This window comes from Zea mays, chromosome 8 (assembly GCF_902167145.1).
Source record: "Zea mays cultivar B73 chromosome 8, Zm-B73-REFERENCE-NAM-5.0, whole genome shotgun sequence".
Lineage (NCBI taxonomy): Eukaryota > Viridiplantae > Streptophyta > Magnoliopsida > Poales > Poaceae > Zea > Zea mays.
The window spans coordinates 124,346,114-124,367,362 of NC_050103.1; the positions used below are offsets into that span (position 1 = coordinate 124,346,114).

A 21,249-nucleotide genomic window follows, 5' to 3' on the forward strand; every position below is an offset into this window, starting at 1 on the left:
ACCGTCCAGCCGAAGGGGTACGGGCGGACGCTGACCGTCCGATCACAAACCGACGCGCAAGATTAGATTATCGCATTATAAAACAGATAATCCGCCCCGATCGTCCGATCCAGAATCAACGGACGAAGGTCGATCCTGCCCCGATCTAATCTAACCCGCCCGCCATGAATCCTACGGACACGGTTTAGTTGTGCAAAGGTTACCCTATCCTCTAATCTCGATCGTCAGCGCCGGATCCAACGGACCACGACGTTCTTCTTCCCCACGACGGTCTGGACAGCAGTGCCGCCCACCCACGGCGGAGCTTCGCCAGCGGACGCGCAATCCGATGCCCGGACGCCCCTAACCTAAAATTGGTCGGTGATAAACCTAGAGGGGGTGATGGCGAACTCGATTAGAGCACGTACCGCAGATGGAGGTCAACGGGACGAAGAGGCCACGGCGAATGGCGGCTCGCAGGCTACGGCGAGCGATTCGCCGCGAAACCGCACTGTCCCGAGCCCCGATGCCCACGGTATGGTCTCAGCGACGCTTGATGATGCTCCCAAACCCGAGAGCGAGATCCCGACGAGGGTGTATGCGCGACTTCGACCACGGCGGATCGATTCCTCACTATGCTGCGGTCATACCCCACGGTAGAGGACCATGAAGAAGGGGGGATCGACAGGTACATTTATAGCGCAGGGAAAGGAGTCCGCGTCGAGGACAATTGGTTGGCGGGGAAGGGAGGACCCCGAGATCCCCGGCGACGGCCATGGCGGGATTGCGCGCGTCCGTCGCGGACTCTGTTCCGAGGTGGTCGGACGAGCTGACAACTGGGACCCCACATGGCGGTGGCAAGCGATGGTATACGTGCGGCTAGGGAGTCTGGTAGATGGACCCATGGGGCAGTGGTCGAGTCAGCGCGGTGGAGTTCGGAAATGGGCCGCGCGTGCACGGAGACAAACGAACGGTGGGCTGAATTCCGGTTCCAAGGCCCAATACAGGTAGTCTTCCCCTTTTCTTTGTTTTATTTCTATTTCTATTTAATTTGAAATTTTCAAATTCAAATTTGACTCTGGGTTCACATTTAATCTTCAAAATAAAAAGGCACAATCAAAATCCAACATGTGATGCAGTATTTATTTATTTGTTTATAAGTAAATACTTTTGGATATGTTGCTCCACATAATTATTTTGAGAAAAACATTTTCGATTATATAATCTCGATTAAACGATGCTCTAACATTTATCTTAATATAACACTTATCAAATTCAACAAGGATAATTTATGTAAGAATCCCCTTTATTGTATCTTTATATTTATTTTAGGAGATGTGACTCAAAAGCTTTGTGGAAAATATTCTAACTCAAATTCTTTGGAAAATTTTACATAATCCCCAAAATACTAACACATTAATATATTCATTTATTATTTTTTCTACCAATTTTTGGGCTTTACAAATCCTACCCCCCTTAAAAGTAATCTCGTCCTCGAGATTTGTAAGAGAAAGGATATATATACTCATATTGTTGTGGGAACATATGCACAAACAAAGAAATCTCGGCATGATGCGTAACTTATTAGCAAAACAAAGGGTCAAATCGACCTTATTATTATTCCTAAAATAGTAAAATACGAACTACTGGCCAAACTAATATTTAGGTCTTACAAATAGTAAAATATATATATGTATCTATATTTATGTTTATCTCTATTCTTGTTGTTCGTTGACTTCTTCACCGACTACTTCATCTTCAACTAGCTCTTCTTCTTGAATTTCCAGTTCACCTGGTTCAACCTCTACTTCTGCATGATGGGCATGCCCCCGGTTGATAGATAGGGGCTGACTCTTTCCTGCCGAGGCTTGTCCTTGCTTCATCGAAGCCGGTGTAGTGTAGGCAGCTCTGTTGGGACTGTAGTTGGCGTAGTGTCCCGGTTGTCCACACTTGAAGCATGCCCTGTTGGTGGTTGTGTTAGGAGCAACGGGTCCTGCTGGGGTGCTTGCTTTCGGAGGAGCAGTTGGTGCCTGTTGAGTTTGTTGTCCGGTACTTCCACTAGCTGGTGTACTTGGAGTGGTAGTATAGCGAGGACGAGAACTACTTCCAGCTTGCCCATGGTTATCAGCCCTTCTTTTCTCTCCAAATATACTCCTCTTGTTTTCTACAGCAATAGCTTTGTCAAGTAGCCTTTGGAAGGATGGGAATGTGTGCGATACCAGTTGATATTGCAAGGGTCCAATCAAACCGTCCAGAAAAAGCTCCTGCTTTTGCTCATCATTCTCCACATCTCTAGGAGCATATCGAGATAACTGGATGAATTTGTCCCTATATTCACTCACGGACATACTTCCTTGCTTGAGGGATAGAAACTCCTTTCTCTTAATCTTCATGAGCCCGACAGGAATGTGGTAATTCCTGAATTGAGCGGAGAATTCTGCCCAGGTAATTGTGTCGACGGCAGCATGAGCGGCGCAGTATGCATCCCACCAATCCGCAGCGGGACCAGTAAGACGACCTGATGCGTAGAGCACTTTTTCTCTGTCCGAGCACTGAGCTATGTTGAGCATCTTTTCTACAAAATTTAGCCAGTCATCTGCATGCAGCGGATCCGTGGAGTTGGAGAAGGTTGGTGGTTTGTGGCTCATGAATTCCCGGTGCTTGTCCCGGGGTGGAACTGGTGGTGGTGGGGGAGGCAATGGTACTTGTTGTTGTTACTGTTGCGCCCTTCTCTCTTGACGTATCTCCTCCCGCTCTTGGCGCATCTCCCGACGTACATCCTCTCTTTCCTGGCGCATTTCCTGGCGTTCTTGCTGCATCTGAGTGCGCATATCTGCCATAGTGTCCGCCATTTGCTGCATCATCCTCATCTGGGCTGCAATCAGTGGGTCAACTCCGCCTGGTGGAGGATTAGGAGGATTCATCTCTGCTGGTTGTGGCTGGGGCTATCTATATATCCACCGAGTGTGTTGATTAGGAGGTAAATCAATTCCACCACCTCGCCTGGTATTGACCATCTGAGTTAGATACATATGGTAAGATAGTTTTGCAAGGGAATCATTTGGTAGGCGGAATGAATGAGCTAATAGTTGGTTATGTACTGAAGATTCTTTGGTAGGGCTTGACCAGATATTTTATGTCAAGACTAGGGTAACTAGTTGTATGAGGTGAATGTCCAAAGGTAAGATAGAATCTGTTAAGATGAGATAGATATGAAATACTAGATATTTTTTTAGGGGGATAATCTAGATTGTCTAGTTATCTTATAAATACTATCCTTTATGCCTAGCTGTTTATGCAGATGTAGTTGTGAACATTACTCCACAACTCATCACACTCAATCAAAGATCCAAATCAGACAAGTATCATAAGAACAAACATTCAAGTGTATAAATACCTATATAAAAGAAAATAATTTTTTTTTGTTCCTAGGAGTAGGTCTCATATTCCTAAAAGTCACTTTAAGCACAGGATTTCAAAGTGTGAAATCCACATTTGTCTTTTAGAAAGAACAGGTAAGCATAATCAGAGTAAAGCGGAAATAGATGAGAAAAGATTAAGAAAAGTTTAGAAAGAATCAGAGTAGCAAAGGTAAGTAGATAATGGTTGTCCAGTTCTAACTAGGTTTCGTCCTACAGTCAACATTCCTCTGATACCACTTCTGTCACACCCGGGTTTCGGGGCACCAAGACCCGGGCGCGAACATAATCACCAGGTGTGCTGGGACCAAGTCTCACACATATGATGAATCATGGCACAGGATCGAATGTCACATCTTTACTATATAATCGGAGTTTTGTACAAAATAAATAAATAATTACATTATATGGAGACAACGGTCCAGCAACCCGAAGTTGACTGGGAGACGACGGCCTAGACCTCTCACGAACTCATCGCAGCATCGTCCAAGCGCCTCATCCTGCGGTACCTGTTCTTGACCTGTGGGGGGGTGTGAGACAGCAAGAGTGAGCTCACATACGTTCATCGCTCAACAAGTTGTGGGGAATAATGTGCATGAACTCGCCAAAGGTGGGAGCTCACGTGAAGTGTAAGGCTTACCAAAGAGGATGGTTAGAGCTGAGCATTGCTTTTAAAGTTGGTCAAAATTTTATTAGCAATTACTAAGTATAAGTAAATACCAACCCAATTAAATAGTAGAACAAAAGTAACAACACCACCTGCGATGCAATGCATATGACAAATTGAATTTAAGTTCCATAAATTAATCATGTGAGGGTCCGAGCTGCTCATGACAGTGAGCACGGCTAGTATACCAGTTTTACACTCTGCAGAGGTTGCGCATCTTTACCCACAAGTCATGTTACCCATCTGCCAAGGGATCATGACTTCCCATACACCTCTACCGAGGAGGCGAGGCAGGGTAACACTACGAGGCCTTTACAAAGTTCCACTAGCTTCAGAAAACCCGCTACAGTTTATGGGAAGCTCCAATGCAGGGTTCTTGCCTGACCGCCATCGCAGCAAAATCAACCAAGGACCTCCCTACACTGACCACTCCCCTACTGCCCTTGCCCCTTTCGGGTAAGGTAGTCCTCCACTAGCTTTCCTAATTAGTCAGCCAAGGGCGTCCATAAACCCTTATGGTAGCACTGTTTTCCCGGGTGGTTCTCCATGTTCCAATTAACATAATGATCTTATCATGAACAATAAATAACAACGGATAACAAAAGTATAATCATGAATAATGTATCTTCATACCCGAAACCACATAAAGCACTAGCAAGTACTACCCAAAAAGTTCAGTGGTAAACAAGGTATAAAGATAGACAAACTAGGGTAACCTATTGGGTCCCTTCAAAATTAACCTATGCAGATCATTATGATTAATTAGAACATGAGTGGGTAAAAAGAAGTGATCAAGGGCACAACTTGCCTGGGACTTGAGATTCCAGGTACCAGGATGATCTTCGGGTGACTCGTGACCTTGCTCTAGTCGTAGCAATACAAACAAACATTATATAGACAAAAATTAACATTACACCAAACATAAGAACAAAATACATATTAATAATCTACCTATTAAAATAAAGTCATAGGAACAGGAACCATTAATTTTGGAGTTATATATTTTAAGTTATGAATTTCCAAAGATTTTATGCATTCAATATAGGGTTAAGTGAGAAATAAAATTTAATGTGTATTTCTTGTAAAAACAGTGGTACTATTTGATGAACAATAATATTACAAAATTATAGGAACTAGAATAGATCAATTTGGAGTTCATATGAATTTTCTATCAATTATACAAATTCTAGGAATTGTTTTTATATTAAAAACTCATTTTCTAATTCATTAACCTGATTTTATAACTCTCTGGACGGGGCCTCATTTTTTGGGAAACGCAGGGGTCTCGGGGTAAGTTTTCCTGAGACACAGAAAACAACTCTACGGACCGCGGGTTGATTACTATAGAACAGAGGGGCCTAATAGCTAAACCGTCCAGCCGAAGGGGTACGGGCGGACGCTGACCGTCCGATCACAAATCGACGCACAAGATTAGATTATCGCGTTATAAAACAGATAATCTGCCCCGATCGTCCGATCCAGAATCAACGGACGAAGGTCGATCCTACCCCGATCTAATCTAACCCGCCCGCCATGAATCCTACGGACACGGTTTAGTTGTGCAAAGGTTACCCTATCCTCTAATCTCGATCGTCAGCGCCGGATCCAACGGACCACGGCGTTCTTCTTCCCCACGGCGGTCTGGACAGCAGTGCCGCCCACCCACGGCGGAGCTTCGCCAGCGGACACGCAATCCGATGCCCGGACGCCCCTAATCTAAAATTGGTCGGTGATAAACCTAGAGGGGGTGATGGCGAACTCGATTAGAGCACGTACCGCAGATGGAGGTCAACGGGACGAAGAGGCCACGACGAATGGCGGCTCGCAGGCTACGGCGAGCGATTCGCCGCGAAACTGCACTGTCCCGAGCCCCGATGCCCACGGTATGGTCTCAGCGACGCTTGATGATGCTCCCAAACCCGAGAGCGAGATCCCGACGAGGGTGTATGCGCGACTTCGACCACGGCGGATCGATTCCTCACTATGCTGCGCTCATACCCCACGGTACAGGACCATGAAGAAGGGGGGGATCGACGGGTACATTTATAGCGCAGGGAAAGGAGTCCGCGTCGAGGACAATTGGTTGGCGGGGAAGGGAGGACCCCGAGATCCCCGGCGACGACCATGGCGGGATTGCGCGCGACCGTCGCGGACTCTGTTTCGAGGTGGTCGGACGAGCTGACAACTGGGACCCCACATGGCGGTGGCAAGCGATGGTATACGCGCGGCCAGGGAGTCTGGTAGATGGACCCATGGGGCAGTGGTCGAGTCAGCGCGGTGGAGTTCGGAAATGGGCCGCGCGTGCACGGAGACAAACGAACGGTGGGCTGAATTCCGGTTCCAAGGCCCAATACAGGTAGTCTTCCCCTTTTCTTTGTTTTATTTCTATTTCTATTTAATTTGAAATTTTCAAATTCAAATTTGACTCTGGGTTCACATTTAATCTTCAAAATAAAAAGGCACAATCAAAATCCAACATGTGATGCAGTATTTATTTATTTGTTTATAAGTAAATACTTTTGGATATGTTGCTCCACATAATTATTTTGAGAAAAACATTTTCGATTATATAATCTCGATTAAACGATGCTCTAACATTTATCTTAATATAACACTTATCAAATTCAACAAGGATAATTTATGTAAGAATCCCCTTTATTGTATCTTTATATTTATTTTAGGAGATGTGACTCAAAAGCTTTGTGGAAAATATTCTAACTCAAATTCTTTGGAAAATTTTACATAATCCCCAAAATACTAACACATTAATATATTCATTTATTATTTTTTTCTACCAATTTTTGGGCTTTACACTAAAACGCTGTTACAATCTTTAGTTGCTCGGTGTTACCTCTAGAACGCTGACGTCGCCCTCTGACATCGTCTTAAGTCGCTCGGCAGTTATCTTTAAAACCCCGATATTGTGTTCGGCCGCTCGACAGTTACCTCTAAAGCGCCGACACCATCTACAAAGTTACTCGGCGGCTATTCCTAAAAGCATCAGTTTGATGCCCGAGTTACTCATTTACTGTCTCAAAGGAATCAGCTTCACAAACGAGCAAGACAAGTCATAAAGGAGAAGCCAACATCATTCTTTCATTAGAAGGGAAGATAACATACTTACAAATCAACTCTTTACGAGTTGATACTTCCCTACTACTACTACTACATTACATTACTACTACTACTACTACACTACGCTATACTACTCTACATTACTACTACATTATTCTAACTATACTATACTAATATCTAAAAGACCAGTGGCATCTAGCCACTGGCCCTGTTGCTGCCGCCGCCGCTGCCGCCCCTGGTGCTGCCCCTGCTGCTGCCGCCCCGGTTGCTGCCCCTGCTGCCGCCGCCGCCGCTGCCCCTGCCGCTGCCGCCACCGTCACCGTCGCCATCGTCGTCGTCGTCGTCGTCCTCGTCCTCGCCGCCGCCGTCCGAGTCCTCCTCATCCGAGGAGTACTCCGACTCATCCGAGCCCTCGAGCCCGGAGCGCTCGACGGCCCGAATGTACGTCCAGACCTCCGCTGCGAGCCCCTGGGAGTCGTCTGAGTCGTCAGACGACTCACGCAGGGGGATGGGAGCCGGAGACCCCTCGGACTCAGAGGAGAACTCCTCCTCTGAGTACTCCGAGTCACCAAACTCCTCCGATGGGGGAGTTGGCTCACGCTTGCGCTTGTTGTTCTTGCCCATGGTGGAAGCACAAGGGAGAGAAGAAAGGGAAGCAACAGAGAACAACGAGAGATGTGAAAAGGCCAGAGAGACAAAGGCGCTATTTATAGAAGGAGAAGGCAACCGCTCACCTCCAACCACGGTCACTGAACAGTCGCAAAGCATTCAATAAGCACTTCAACCCGTCTGAAGACACGTCAGGCGGCTGACGCCGTTTCACGCAACACAACACCCATTGGGACTCCAGTCAACAGCGCGGAGGATATGATTACACCCGCCGTCACATCACATTACTACTCAGAAGCAGCCGACTAAAACACTCAGCGTACCAAGCCGTCCCTTGCCCACACCCATTGGGGGGGGACACCCAGGAATTATCAGTATATTTTTCAAAACGGTCACATCTGTGCAGGGCACGCAGTGAATACCTCAAGACAAAAATGAGATATCAGTAAGGATCAGAGGAAAGCCAAATATAACCAGTGAAGTACAAAATATGGCCGACAGAAGCGACGTGAAGACTAGAAAGAGAACGTCCATCAAACGTCCAATCAGTCGCAGAGCAAATAAATTGCACTACCTAGCAAGATATGGATGGATTGCGAACTCGACTGCTAAAGAAAAAATATATGCTGACCTCTGAAGCAAAATATTGATGACATAATGCTGACCTCCAAAGCATAATGCGAATAGCCTCATGCCAATTCCCACAAACAGAAAGGAAAATTTTCAGCAAAGAGACACGAAAGGAAGACCTTCGAATGGATTATCCTCAAAAATCCATTTGAAGGTCGGGGGCTACACCCATTGGGTGCACCTCCGATGCACCCCATGGATTATCATTCCAAGCCAAGATAGTACCGACTTCTAAAGCGTGGGACAAGATTAAAAGGCCAACCCTCAGCCAAAATGCAGGAGCACAAATGGAAATAATTTCTGGGGAAGACCTTCGAGCAGATTATTTTCTAAAATCTGCTCGAAGCTCGGGGGCTACACCCATTGGGTGCACCTCCGGTGCACCCAATGAAGTTCAGAATCCTACAAATTGAAATGCCGACCTCTAAGGCACAAGCACGATACTAAGCTTCGGTCTACGAGTGATCAAAGCAGGAGAAGACAACAGGAAGTCATTTTCTTCAAATCACCTGCAAGCTGGACCTGGGATCTTTGGGCTGATTACCTCTAAATTAACCCAAAGATCGGGGGCTTGTGGGGGATAGATATCCCCCGGGTCCACTAAAAGAGTAAAAGACCTCACGAAAGGCCCAAGGGCCCAATAAATCGTAAGGTCATTCTTTCGTGGGCCTGGGGAGAGACAACCAGCAGAGCAGATCGACATGAGGCCGGATTGGTGCAAACCCGGACGACCCACAACGTTGAGCGAGTGACCGCAACAGAGATCCGACTTTCCCGCGCTGGAGCCCCCATGCAACGGAGCCATGCGAGGATAAGTCGGCAGGGTTACATGGAGATAAACTCAAGCAGTTCACTATCTTTTAGCGACTCGTTGTTATCAAACCCACATGTATTGCCCCACGGTCGAGTATATAAGGCCCAGGGGCACCCCTTCAGAACGATCGACACTATTACTTAGCCGCCCACATCAACTCTCTGCATTCTCCATCCAGAGAGCTCTCTTGTAACCTTGTCCACCAAGCATACTCACCAGGACGTAGGGTGTTACGCATCTCTAAGCGGCCCGAACCTGTAAACCTTGTTCACTGTCCCTCGTGCAATCGGCATGAACCATTTTGCTACAGTTGTCGACACCGTCCTACTCCTAAAAACACCTTGAGGGGCAACCCCGGGTGTGCGGTCGGACCCAAAACACCGACACGGACTGTCCGGTGCACCATGCGACAGTCAGCCTCCACCAAACGACTAGTTTGGTGGTTGGGGTTATAAATACCCCCAACCACCCCACATTCAAGACATCCAAGTTTTCCAACTTCCAACCACTTACAAGAGCTAGGCATTCAATACAAGACACACCCAAGTGATCAAATCCTCTCCCAATTCCACAAAAGCTTTAGTGTTAAGTGAGAGTGATTTGTTGTGTTCTTTTGAGCTCTTGCGCTTGGATCGCTTTCTTCTTTCTCATTCTTTCTTGAGATCAATACTCACTTGTAACCGAGGCAAGAGACACCAATTATGTGGTGGTCCTTGCGGGGAAGTTTTGTTCCCGGTTGATTTGAGAAGAGAAAGCTCACTCGGCCCGAGGGACCGTTTGAGAGAGGGAAGGGGTTGAAAAAGACCCGACCTTTGTGGCCTCCTCAACGGGGAGTAGGTTTGCGAGAACCGAACCTCGGTAAAACAAATCCGCGTGTCACACTCTTCATTCGATTGCGATTTGTTTTGCACCCTCTCTTGCGGACTCGATTTTATTTCTAACGCTAACCCGACTTGTAGTTGTGATTAACTTTGTAAATTTTAGTTTCGCCCTATTCACCCCCCTCTAGGCGACTTTCAGTACACCTATAGGCAGAACCGTGCACCGCGGTCTACGTTAAGTTCTTATATAGTAGTAGAGATATGTCTTTTTTCAACCAAAAAATTTAGACTAAAATATATTTCAGCCTAAAAATGTGGCCCAAAAGACTTCCTACTTGCAACGATTGAGTCTGGCGCTGGCAGTCTCCCTGAGTCGCTCAAGTCACGAGAACATAAGCTCTTCCAATTATTTCGCAAACCTGCCGGTTGCGTTTCCTATGTTGCCAGTGGCGCGCCGCCTCCATTCAGTCCTCTATCGCTCTCCACGCCTTCAGGCTCTACGAATCCGGCAAGGGCACAAGGCAGCAACCTTCGAGCCGGCTGGGCGGGCTCTGACTCAGGATTCCACCATCGCCAGTCCGACCTCCACCTCCGTCAGTCTGCCTCCAGCGTCCCTGCGAGCCTGTAGCAATGACGCGCGCGGCCTGCACTGGCGCGCGCCACCGCCCAAATCCGCCCCTGCCATTACATCTTCTCTCAAACTATACAACTTACTCAACCTGATTCCCTTTCTTTTTTATTCATAGGCGAGGGCGGAGCGCCTCCCTAGCAAATGGGCAGTGACCACCTGAGCGGCGAGCGCTGTGTGCTGAGTGTTGACTGCCTGCTGCCATGTGTTCGTGATTCTCCTCTATTGTGAGTAATTGTTCCTGAATGTCTGATTCGCTTTCCCTATCTGCCACAGTTACACTGAATTGTTTTAAATGTTTCTACCCCTAAAGTGTGAAAAATTAAAAGACATGTAGTATATCGTTATATTTGTAGAGTGGCCCGGAACGTTATTTTTACGGAGCTCCGCCACTGATCATGGCCTTAATTTAAACTTGGGTACAAAAATAACAAATATTTTTTGTTGCTCTGGTTACAACACAAGGGTAATATTTAGTCCTACATCGATTAATAATTTTATTGTACATCGATTACATCGAGAATCTTGAGTGCATAGCGGTTTTTGTCGAAGTCTCACTTTAGAATTCCAGCGATTTTTGTCGATTAACTTTACTTACATTTATTTATGAGAAAAAAATCCCATTTGAACCGGAGTGGATCCTCTGCATATTGACTCTGCCACTGACATTTCGCCCTGATGCTCTGCAGGAAAGCGAGTGGAGAGCCTTGCTGCCATTGAAGCATAAAAAGATTCAGTGTGCAGAATAGCGAAGTATGCAAAATAACAGGAGTGAAAATCCTTCGACATTTTCCCAAGAAAGGACAAACACCTGGAAAAAAAAAGGAAAACACATCGAGCAATTCAACACGTACTCGTGATTTTTGTAACTCAGGCGTTGGTTCCGGCAGCCGTTCTTGCTTCGATCAGGTCATTGACGAGACGGCGCAGATCACAGAATGACGAGCCACCCTCCGCCACAGCCGAGCGCGCCTTCGCAGCGAGCACCCCCGCCTTGCTCCTCGCCGCCTCGCCGGTGCCACCCGGCTCCAAGAACCTTGCCACCGCTCGCGCCACTACCTCTGCTGCCATGCCACGACCTTTTGCTCCTCGTATCTCGTGCTCCGTGTCCCGCTCCACACCCTCTCCCCGATCTTGAGGACCTCCGTCACCAGTCTCTCCTCGATGAACTGGTCGAACACCAGCGGCCACGTCAGCATCGGCACGCCGGCCGCCGCCGCCTCCAGCAGCGAGCTCGACCCGCAGTGCGTCAGGAACGCGCCAACCGCTGGATGGGACAGTATCGCCGTCTGCGGCGCCCACCCTCTCACTAGCATCCCCCTCTCTCCGACGCGCTCCTCCCACCCCTCCGGCGGCGTCCATCCGTCCGCCCTCACCACCCACAGGAATGGCTTCTTTGAAGCTTCTAGCCCAAGCGCCAGTTCCCGGAGCTGGTCCTCCGAGATGGCAGCGAAGGTGCCGAAGCATACGTACACCACTGAAAACCTCGGCTTGGTGTCGAGCCACGCGAGGCATGGCGAATCTCTGGTGCTTGCTCCGGCCGGTGGTAACGGCAGCGAGAGGGGCCCGACGAAGTAGGCGCGCTTCAGGTATCCGCTGCTCACGCACATGTCGCAGTATGGCTGCTCCAGATCCACGAACGAGTTGAGGGTGACGCCGAAGCACCTGCCCATCTCCACATGGCACCGCCTGACCCCGTCGTGCTCCTGCCGGCGTCTCAGGAACTCCGGCAACTCGGATACGGGGATCCGTATCTCCGGCCCCGGCAAGCGGCAACCCAGGGACGGTCACCTCCTGGCCATCTCTGATGACGACGTCACGGCCGAGGTGGTACATGACGAGCGTCGAGAAGATGCCAACGACGCTGAACGTAACGCACGGCACGCCGAGCTCGCCGGCCACGGCGTTGTTCCAGATGAAGTGGACGTCGGTGATGACGGCGTCAGGGGACTGTTCCCTGATGAGCGCCTCCTGCGCCGGTCGCGTCGAGGCCTCGTCGACGGCGACGGCATCAATGCGCCACCCGTCGTCCCCGGCGGCCGAGAGGTTCTCCACGCCCGGAGCGAGGCCGTCCACGCGCGGGAACGGGTAGGTGGCAATCTTGACCACGCCGCCCGCCTCGGCGCCGTACCGCCCGAGGGCCGAGCGAACCACGTGGACGTTCGCCGGGGTGACGGCGAGAGTGAGCTCGACGGCGTCCGGGTTGGCTGTGGCTAGACGGACGGCGAAGTCGGTGAACGGGCCTATGTGACTGGTGGCGAAGAAGGGCACGAGAAGGAGGCGCAGCTTCTTGTTGGACTCGAGCGCGGCCATTGATTGTGCGCGGCAGGCTCAATTGTTAGCCCCACTCCAACCACACACACCTCACACCCCCTCCACCTATGCTACCGTGTACTATCACTATAAGGAAATGGAGCTCTAAGAGCTTCCCCGACACTACACCGGCACACCCTATGTGCGGAAGAAACTACCCGGCCCTGGAGAGAGTTCTAATCTCCCCCCCCCCACTTTAATGGCTAGTCTGAAAACTTTTTTTCTAAGGTTTTTTCATTTTTCTAAGAAAAAGTTTATTTTTCCATAGGGTTAGTTTGGGAGTCACAAAACCGGAGAATATTGGAGGAATTAGAATCTCCTTGTTATTCAATTTCGAATAAGAAGGGGGTTTCTAGCCCCTCCAATCCTCGAAACTAGCCTTTAAGACTGGTTTGTTGACCAGGGAAATGGAGGGGATCCATGGGAGAGAAATTTTCTTTCTGTTCAATTTTGAATAGGAAGGAGACTCCTCCCCATAGACCCCTTCATTTTTATGGTCACCAAATCATCTCTTAGGAAAATGGAAATCACTTACGAAAATGGCCAAACCAGCCCTTATTACTTAATTTTTCTGTTTATATTAACGGTTTTTAAGTAATGTAACCCGATAATAATATATATTGTGGTAGTACAAACAGTATATGGTTTTTTTAAACTTTAAAAACAGATGAGAAAATATAAAATAACTAAATTATAGTATATAGGTGAGCTAGATAGAGTGGATGGTTGGAAACGTAAGGTGTGTGGAGAGTATCTTTTAGAGTGATGTAGTAAAATATAATAGAAAATACAGATATAAGGAGAAATACGGGAGTGGTTGGAGATGGTCTTAGACCATCTCCAACCGTTCCTACGAAGCCCCCTCAGTGCTCCAAGCCTCCAACAACGCCCCCTTTCACTTCCTCTCTTTTGCGTTGTCAAACCAAATCCCTCTATGAAGGGGAGCACTAATCTCTCCCTCTTCACTAATCAGTGTTATTAGTTGTGTAATTATTTATTTTAGGTTTAATTAGTATATAACAATATGTATTGCGGTACTATAAATATTGTATAGTTTTTTTGAACTCCAAGAAATGATATATAAAAGTTAAATATAACTCAGTTGAAGTGTAAAGAGAGACCGAATAGGAGGAATAATTGGAGAAGAGGAGAAATAGGGGAGGAATGATAGAGGGATGTATTTAAAAATAAATAGAAGTTACAAATAGAAATAGGGGGAGATGAGAGGGGGTTGTTGGAATTAGCTTAGGGTCGATGCCAAGCATTTTCTGGATGTTGATCATGCAATCAATCACATTTCTCCATCGACGCTATGACATCGCAATCAGACGGTGACCAGTTAACATCAACGTGGCCAGCGTGCTCCACGTAAAAAAAATGTATTCGTTTCGATTTTATCCGCCTTTTTTTCAAATTATGTTTCTATCATGAATCAGAGCCACATGGTTGTTAGCTGTGGAAGCGGTACATCATGTGAAACAGTCTTTTATTCAGATCGGGAATAAGCTGAAATTACAAATATATTATTTGATTCATCGGTCTAAAAAGATACGCCTTCCATTACAAACTATAAGTAATTCTATTTTTAGAGCAAATTATCTCAAATTTTAAAAAATACATAAAATAAAATAATAATTGTTTTTAAAATTCAATAGATAATATTAGATTGTCTATTAATTATTTTTATAGTATATTGCCACTGTCTTTTTTGCAATTTAGCTCTTTTTGGGTTTTATTTTCACAAATACGTCATTTTCAGTTTCATTTAAAAAAATGGATCCTCAGCTCGACGCCATTGACATTGGCGCCGAGCTACTATGTGTCAACGCCAATTAATTTGGCGTGTACATCGTTTTGCGTGACTCCCACGTCGCGGTGACGTGGTCAGAGGTTGGCGCCACCGATCTCGGCGCCGAACTCGGTGCGCCATGGATCTCGACACCGACCTCTGTGTCTATAAATATCCCACTTCGTCCGTCAGTTCTTTGTAATCATTTCCTTCTACCAAACGACCAATATCAACCTAGCAACTTGGATCCATTGTTCATGTGTATCAAGGTAATTTCCCTCCATTTTTATGGTCTTTTGCTATGCCTAATTAATAGGGTTAGGAATACCGTTTGGGAATCATTTTTAGAATCATTTTTATCGCCATATTATTGATTTGTAGGATGTCTAGGCGTGGTAAATCTGCTAAACAAAGGTAATCATTGTATTAAATGTAATAACTAATATTTGTGAGTCTTATAAAACTTATCGAAATTTAGGAAGGGTCCATTGACCGGAACTGCCTTCGACCTGCTTCCTTTGCCAACTGGTGTTCTAGTGCCTATGTGTTTTTGTGATGATCCTTACAAGATTGACAAGTCTGAGGATCATGACACATATCGACAAAGGTATTGGATGTGTGCTAACTATGCATTTGAGCCAACGATTGTTCAGCGCTGGATGAATTTAATGGTGAGAATAAAATTTTAATATGTTAACAATTTGTAATCTAAGTGTTTGCGTACTAATCATTGCATGTATTGTAGACTCCTCCACCACTCTGTGATTTTGAGCAGTGGATTGACATGGAAATCTCATAGAAAGACAAGAAGTGGTTGGAGAATCTTAAAAAGTGGGACGCAGAGGACAAAGAGAGGATAGAGAAAAGACGAGAGGAGCTTGCGGTGGAGCAACAACGGGTAGACGAGCAGGAAATGAGGCGTGTTGCTGAATGCAGGGAGGAGATGGAGAAGAAGCTTGAGCGTGCACGTCGTGCAAAGGACGAAATGGAGGAGAACCCTGATGCTTTTCGCAAGGGCAAATGGCCCCGTTGCACTCAGTACTCAAGGTGCTTATATGATGTTGTGTAGTAATGAACTTCTTAATATGTATTATTTAGTATCGAATAATGTTATTTAGTAATGAACTACTTATATGGATTCAAATTGGGCACTAAAAGCAATTGATGAAGACGACTTGAAGCAATTGATAAACAAAATCAACACACTTGAAGCAATTGATACATAAGAGTTTTCTAGTAGTGCTCCCACATTCCAAATTGTGTGGACCCTTCTCCACAGTATCCTCACATTGTTGTTGCTTGTTGTGGCTGCGGTGGAGAAGGTGGAGGACCAACATTCTTGTTGTGACAAGGGCAGCAGCAATATGGATTTGAACATACTTGCACCTGTGAACCACCTCCATTGTTGTCTCCCCCTTCCTTCTCATTTATGTTGCTTACTTCCCTCTCTAGATCAAATATCCTATTCTGTAGGTAGGATATGTATTTCGCATGCGAAAAAATCGGACAAGGATCTACCAACGAGTGAACCCATAATTCTCCTTGACCAATGAATGATATATAAATGTTTACAGTTAGTTTTACTCAACAACAAAATCATATAGAATAAAGGATTAGAATTAATATTTGCATATGCATAAGGACTTCTGGAGAAACGCTGGCCTCCATCAATCTCCCGCTCGATGAACATCTGCACCAAGCAATCCTCACCATGCATGCACTTCGGCCAATCTTCTCTCCTGTTATCGTAAGACCTAAGTCTAACCTCTTTGTTGAAATCTCTTTTACTTTGAACTGGAAAGTTAAAAACCGCCTTCTCAAAAAATATGTACCAAGAGGGCCATCGAAATAGATGGGAGGTAACTTCCCTCCATCCTTTCGTCTCTCATTTTCTACACCCTTGCTCCTAGAAGACCCGGAAGACATTTGTATTGCACAATGAAGTAAATGTACAAAGGATCATATATATATAGACGAAAGAAGAGGTAGTGTAATGGATTCTGAAAAAGGCTATGTCCAGACTCTGAAAAGGCTATGTACAGGTTCTGAAAAGGCTAGCTGTAACAACGACAATGTAGGATATTGATGCTCCTGAAAAGGCTATAAAATTGATCTAAAAAGGCTAGATGTCATACTCACAATATAGGATATTGATGCTTCTGAAAAGGTTATGTAACAGCTCTGAAAAGGCTAGATGACATATTCACATGTATAGGACAGTGTAAAATACAAGATTCATTTATTGATGTCTATCACATTAGATTCTTCTGTTTTGAACACACAGTGTTAAAAGTAAATTCTTAAAATTTTAAAAATTTCGGCAGAGTTTCCCCTGTTTTTATATACTCTTAATAGAAATATTCCACATAAACAAATTGTATCAAGCAAACAGTCCATAATAGTACATAGAAATACATACATGTCCATACAAATTCATACAAGTCCATAATAGTCCATAGTCATACAAATCTGTTCAGTTCATACATGTCCATAACATAAATAATTATACAAGTTCATTTCAACTGTCAACGCCTTCTAGTCTTACCCTTACCAAGAGCGACGGTGCCTAGAGTGTAATGGTCCGGCGAGCGGTGCCGCCTACGTTCTTGTGGCTGCGAAGGCTGTGCTGGCGGAGCATCCGGAAGATGGAAAGGACCAATCTCATCTGGAGTGTCGTCGTAGCCAAATCCTTGCCCTGCAGGCGTCGCAACTTGGTGTGTTGAGGTACCCTCCCCCAGCACAACAAGGGACGGGACATGGACGTCCTGTGGCGCGGCGGTCCTGCAACCACAACGAGCAGCCGCTCTACGCAGTCGTGTAGACAAGCGTTGTGGTCCAATAGCATGTTACAAAACATAAGTGTAAGCTAATTGACTATGAAGGAAGGTAAGAAACTTACATCCAAGAAGGTACGCATGACACTGTTGCTCACATTGGGACTAATCTGCTCAATATCTTGTACTGAGCGTTTAAGTGTGTTACCCTACAAAAGTAATCGACATTGATTACATAGTTGTCATGTTATTATGAAATGAAAAAATATGCCAAGTTTGAACCAATACCACTCGGTCCAAGATCGGTGCAGTCTCGACTTGCGTACCCACTCTAGTGGATTGGTCATACGTTGTGTCTTCATCCTTAGACGAATCGATGTCGGTGTAATTGAGATTTGTCTACTGTCTCCTTGACTTTGTCCGAGTAGCACCTTGGTACCAAGCCTGGTACCGCCTGTAGTCGTTGTTGTCGTCCGTCTCCTTGTTGTCGTCGTTGTTATCATCCATGTCCTCCCAATCTAAAATGAAGGCCTCGTGGTGTTTCCTGAAGTCAGTAATATTCTTTTGTTTTCGATGATCAAACCTAAACGTGAACCACATAACTCATTTGTACATACAAGATAATAAACCATAAATTTATTTGACAAACCACACTTACTTGTGCAACGCCACATCGGTTGGAAAATCTGGAACCGACTAATGTTGGTTCTTTCCAAATTGCCTTGCAATCCTATATGGAAGGTGCCACTCAACACACCAGAAGCAAATAAGAGGACACCTCATCCTGTACAAGTCCTCATCATATCTGCACATATCACTAAACACCCAATCATTTAGCCTTGGTGCGTTGTATGGCACCCATATGACCTGCATAAATGAAGATCAGACGTTGGATGCTATGGAATTGTTAGTATGCTTTAGAATTGTTGAAAAATTACACTGGATGTCGTGAGTGTGTCCAGCTCATTGACGTACTCCAAGTACGTCCGCTTTGCTCTTCCATATGGAATGGCTACCTGGTCCCAAATGTATGCGTACGTAGGCCATCGACGAGGAGGAACACCATGGAACCATGATCGAGGAGGGAACGCCTATGGACATTCGACGGGTATTCGAAACCACATCCAGAGCTAGAGTAGGTACACGCAACCTCCACAGAGGACGAAGAGGAGGTCCGCTGACACGGCTCACAGAGCTAGCGGTAGAGAAAAGAAAGCACAGCAGAGCCCCAACTAAACTGACCTGTTGTGTCCCAGTTGCTGAGACAAAGAATGTGCATCCACGACGCGTAGTCCGCAGTTGCGTCTAGGAATAGGACATGTGCAAACAAGTAGAGGATCCATGCTCGATAGTAGTGCTAAACGGTGTCCTCATCAGCATATTGTGGACACACTCTGAAGGACTGTTTCAACCAACTAATCTGTACCCCGGCAGTACGGTCTGCACCATCTTCATTAGGCAGGTCCCTACCAAGAAATGCCTGAACTCCGTCCCTCTAACCAATCGACTCGCAAAAGCCAGTGACTAGGTTGCCGGAGACACGCAATCCCAGTATTTTCTGTGCATCCTTAAGGGTGATTGTCATCTCTCCGAAAGGAAGGTGGAAGGTGTGAGTATCTGGCCTCCACCTAAATTTCACAAATAACCTTGTCAGAAAGGGGCATTGGTGAAGCAATGGAAAAAATAATGTATTGCTCAACAAAATACATGTCAATGAGTGCGCTGATAGCCGAGGAGTCGAAGGTGGGCAATCCTTGGCGAACCTGGTACGAGATGACGTCAAGTTGGGCTCTCTCAAGGTACGGAGTGTACCTCTCATCATACGTCATGTCCAAGAAACCATGATGGGTTCTAGAATGTAGCGTGGGTAGGTCCTGCAAGTATTAGACAATTTGTTAGTTCCAACACTATTCTACTATCAATATGTATAGAAAGCTAGATCCATAAGTAGTCAAGTATTTGTACATGTCCGCCCGCCAAAAAACGTGCCCGGTGTGTCTCGTCGTAGAACGTGTTGAGGAGGTGGAACTGCGCCATCCTACAAAAAATTGAATTAGGGTTAGCACGGATAAAATAAATACTTAATAGAAATGAATAAAAACACATATTAGTAATGAATAACCAAATTATTAATATTACGAATAAAACACACCCCACTAATCTGCCAACTGCAGGTGCGTGAATTGTGACCAAGTCTACCGCACTTGCCACACTCGTACAGTTTGGGATCGGTAAGAAGTTTTGTTCTTCTTCCCTACCTACTACTACCAGGTATCTGATCCATAAACATCTTGTGCCTCTTTCTCTTTCTGGATCCAGACTTGTTCCAACGACTGCCTGGATCAGCTAGATACTTTGGACCATCGTATGGAGGCCACTCTCCCTGGTCACGGTAAGGACTAAACCGGGGACTCCAAGTCAGCACAAGCTTGTCAACATTAAACTCAGGGGTATCCTCCTCTCTATGTCAAAGTTGCGAGCACGAGCTGCTGTAATGATATGAGAACGTGGAAAGTGGTACTGCCTCGGTGCCCCACAAGTGCATGACAATTCATTAAGGACGACCACATGTTTCCTCGATTCTTGTGATTCACCGTCTGACGTTGTACCAACTTGGAGGTACACCTCATAAGTCCCTGATTGGAAGTCAAAACAATCAATCGTATGTGTTGCGGCCCTTTCCTTTGCCTTCTCAAGAAAAGCCTTTGGTTTTGGAGCCCATCTCTCTCCATCACTCTGCAGTCCCACTGCATGGGTGTGTCTATCATTAAACCAAGCAACAAGCTTTTAGAAAGTAAAGGACACTATAGCAGTCACTAGCATACCACGAATCCCCAACAACAATTTGTTGAATGACTCCGCCATGTTACTACACTGGAACTCATACCTCCATCCATCGAAGTCATGAGCTCTCGTCCATTTCTCCAACTCTGGCATCAATCCGGTCAACCAGTCTTTGCCTTCAACATTTGTTGCAATTCTAAGCTTCTCTAGCTTTTCCCTAAAAACTTGTCTTCTAGCTAGCGACATGTGTCCTAGAAAAGCTCAAAGTTATCCTTCACACCATCTTTGCGAAGAAGATTCTTAGCGAGGTGCTGTGTACATCATATGTGGTTCAAAGGAGGGTACCCATCGATCTGCTCACAAACCACATTGAGTATTTCAAGGTGTCAATCTGATATTACACCAACCTCCCATCTAGGGCCAACCACATGTATCTGAACCAGTCAGAAGAACCACCCCCAACTGTCTTTGTTCTCCTTCTCAACAAGTGCAAATGCCAAGGGAACTATCTTGTTGTTTGCATCAACAGATATGGCAATAAGAAGGGTGCCCTGGTATTGCCAAGAAGAAAAGTTCCATCAATGGAAAATACAAGACGACAATGCCTGAAGGACTCGACACATTGAGGAAAGCACCAGAAAGCATAAAAGAATATTTGCCTCCCATTAATCCATTTATTTGGTTTAGGGATGTACTCATAATGCATCCCTGGATTTGCTGCCTTCATTGCATTGAGAAGAACATGCAGCTGTTCGTACCCAGACTCCTAGTCCCCATATATCATCTTCCAAGCACACTGCTTAGCCCTCCACGCTTTGCCATATGTAATCTTGTATCCATCGTACAGATTCTCCACAATTCTCATGATTGTCCTCACCTTCATATTTGGTTCTGTCTGCAATATTCCCATAAGTCGCTTCGCAATGAGGGTAGAAGTCAACTGACGA

The 21,249-nt window shown here is 45.9% G+C and overlaps 1 protein-coding gene across 1 annotated transcript; it reads right to left on the reverse strand.

Annotated features, from left to right (window-relative positions):
* Positions 1 to 11,020: 11,020 nt before the first annotated feature.
* LOC100382397 (Anthocyanidin 3-O-glucosyltransferase) lies at positions 11,021 to 12,999 on the reverse strand. Its single transcript, NM_001175142.1, has 2 exons — positions 11,497 to 12,999; positions 11,021 to 11,352 (listed from the first exon to the last, which is right to left on the reverse strand). Exon 1 carries the CDS (start codon positions 12,953 to 12,955, stop codon positions 11,513 to 11,515), a length of 1,443 nt encoding a protein of 480 aa, NP_001168613.1. The 5' UTR covers positions 12,956 to 12,999; the 3' UTR covers positions 11,021 to 11,352; positions 11,497 to 11,512.
* Positions 13,000 to 21,249: the final 8,250 nt, after the last annotated feature.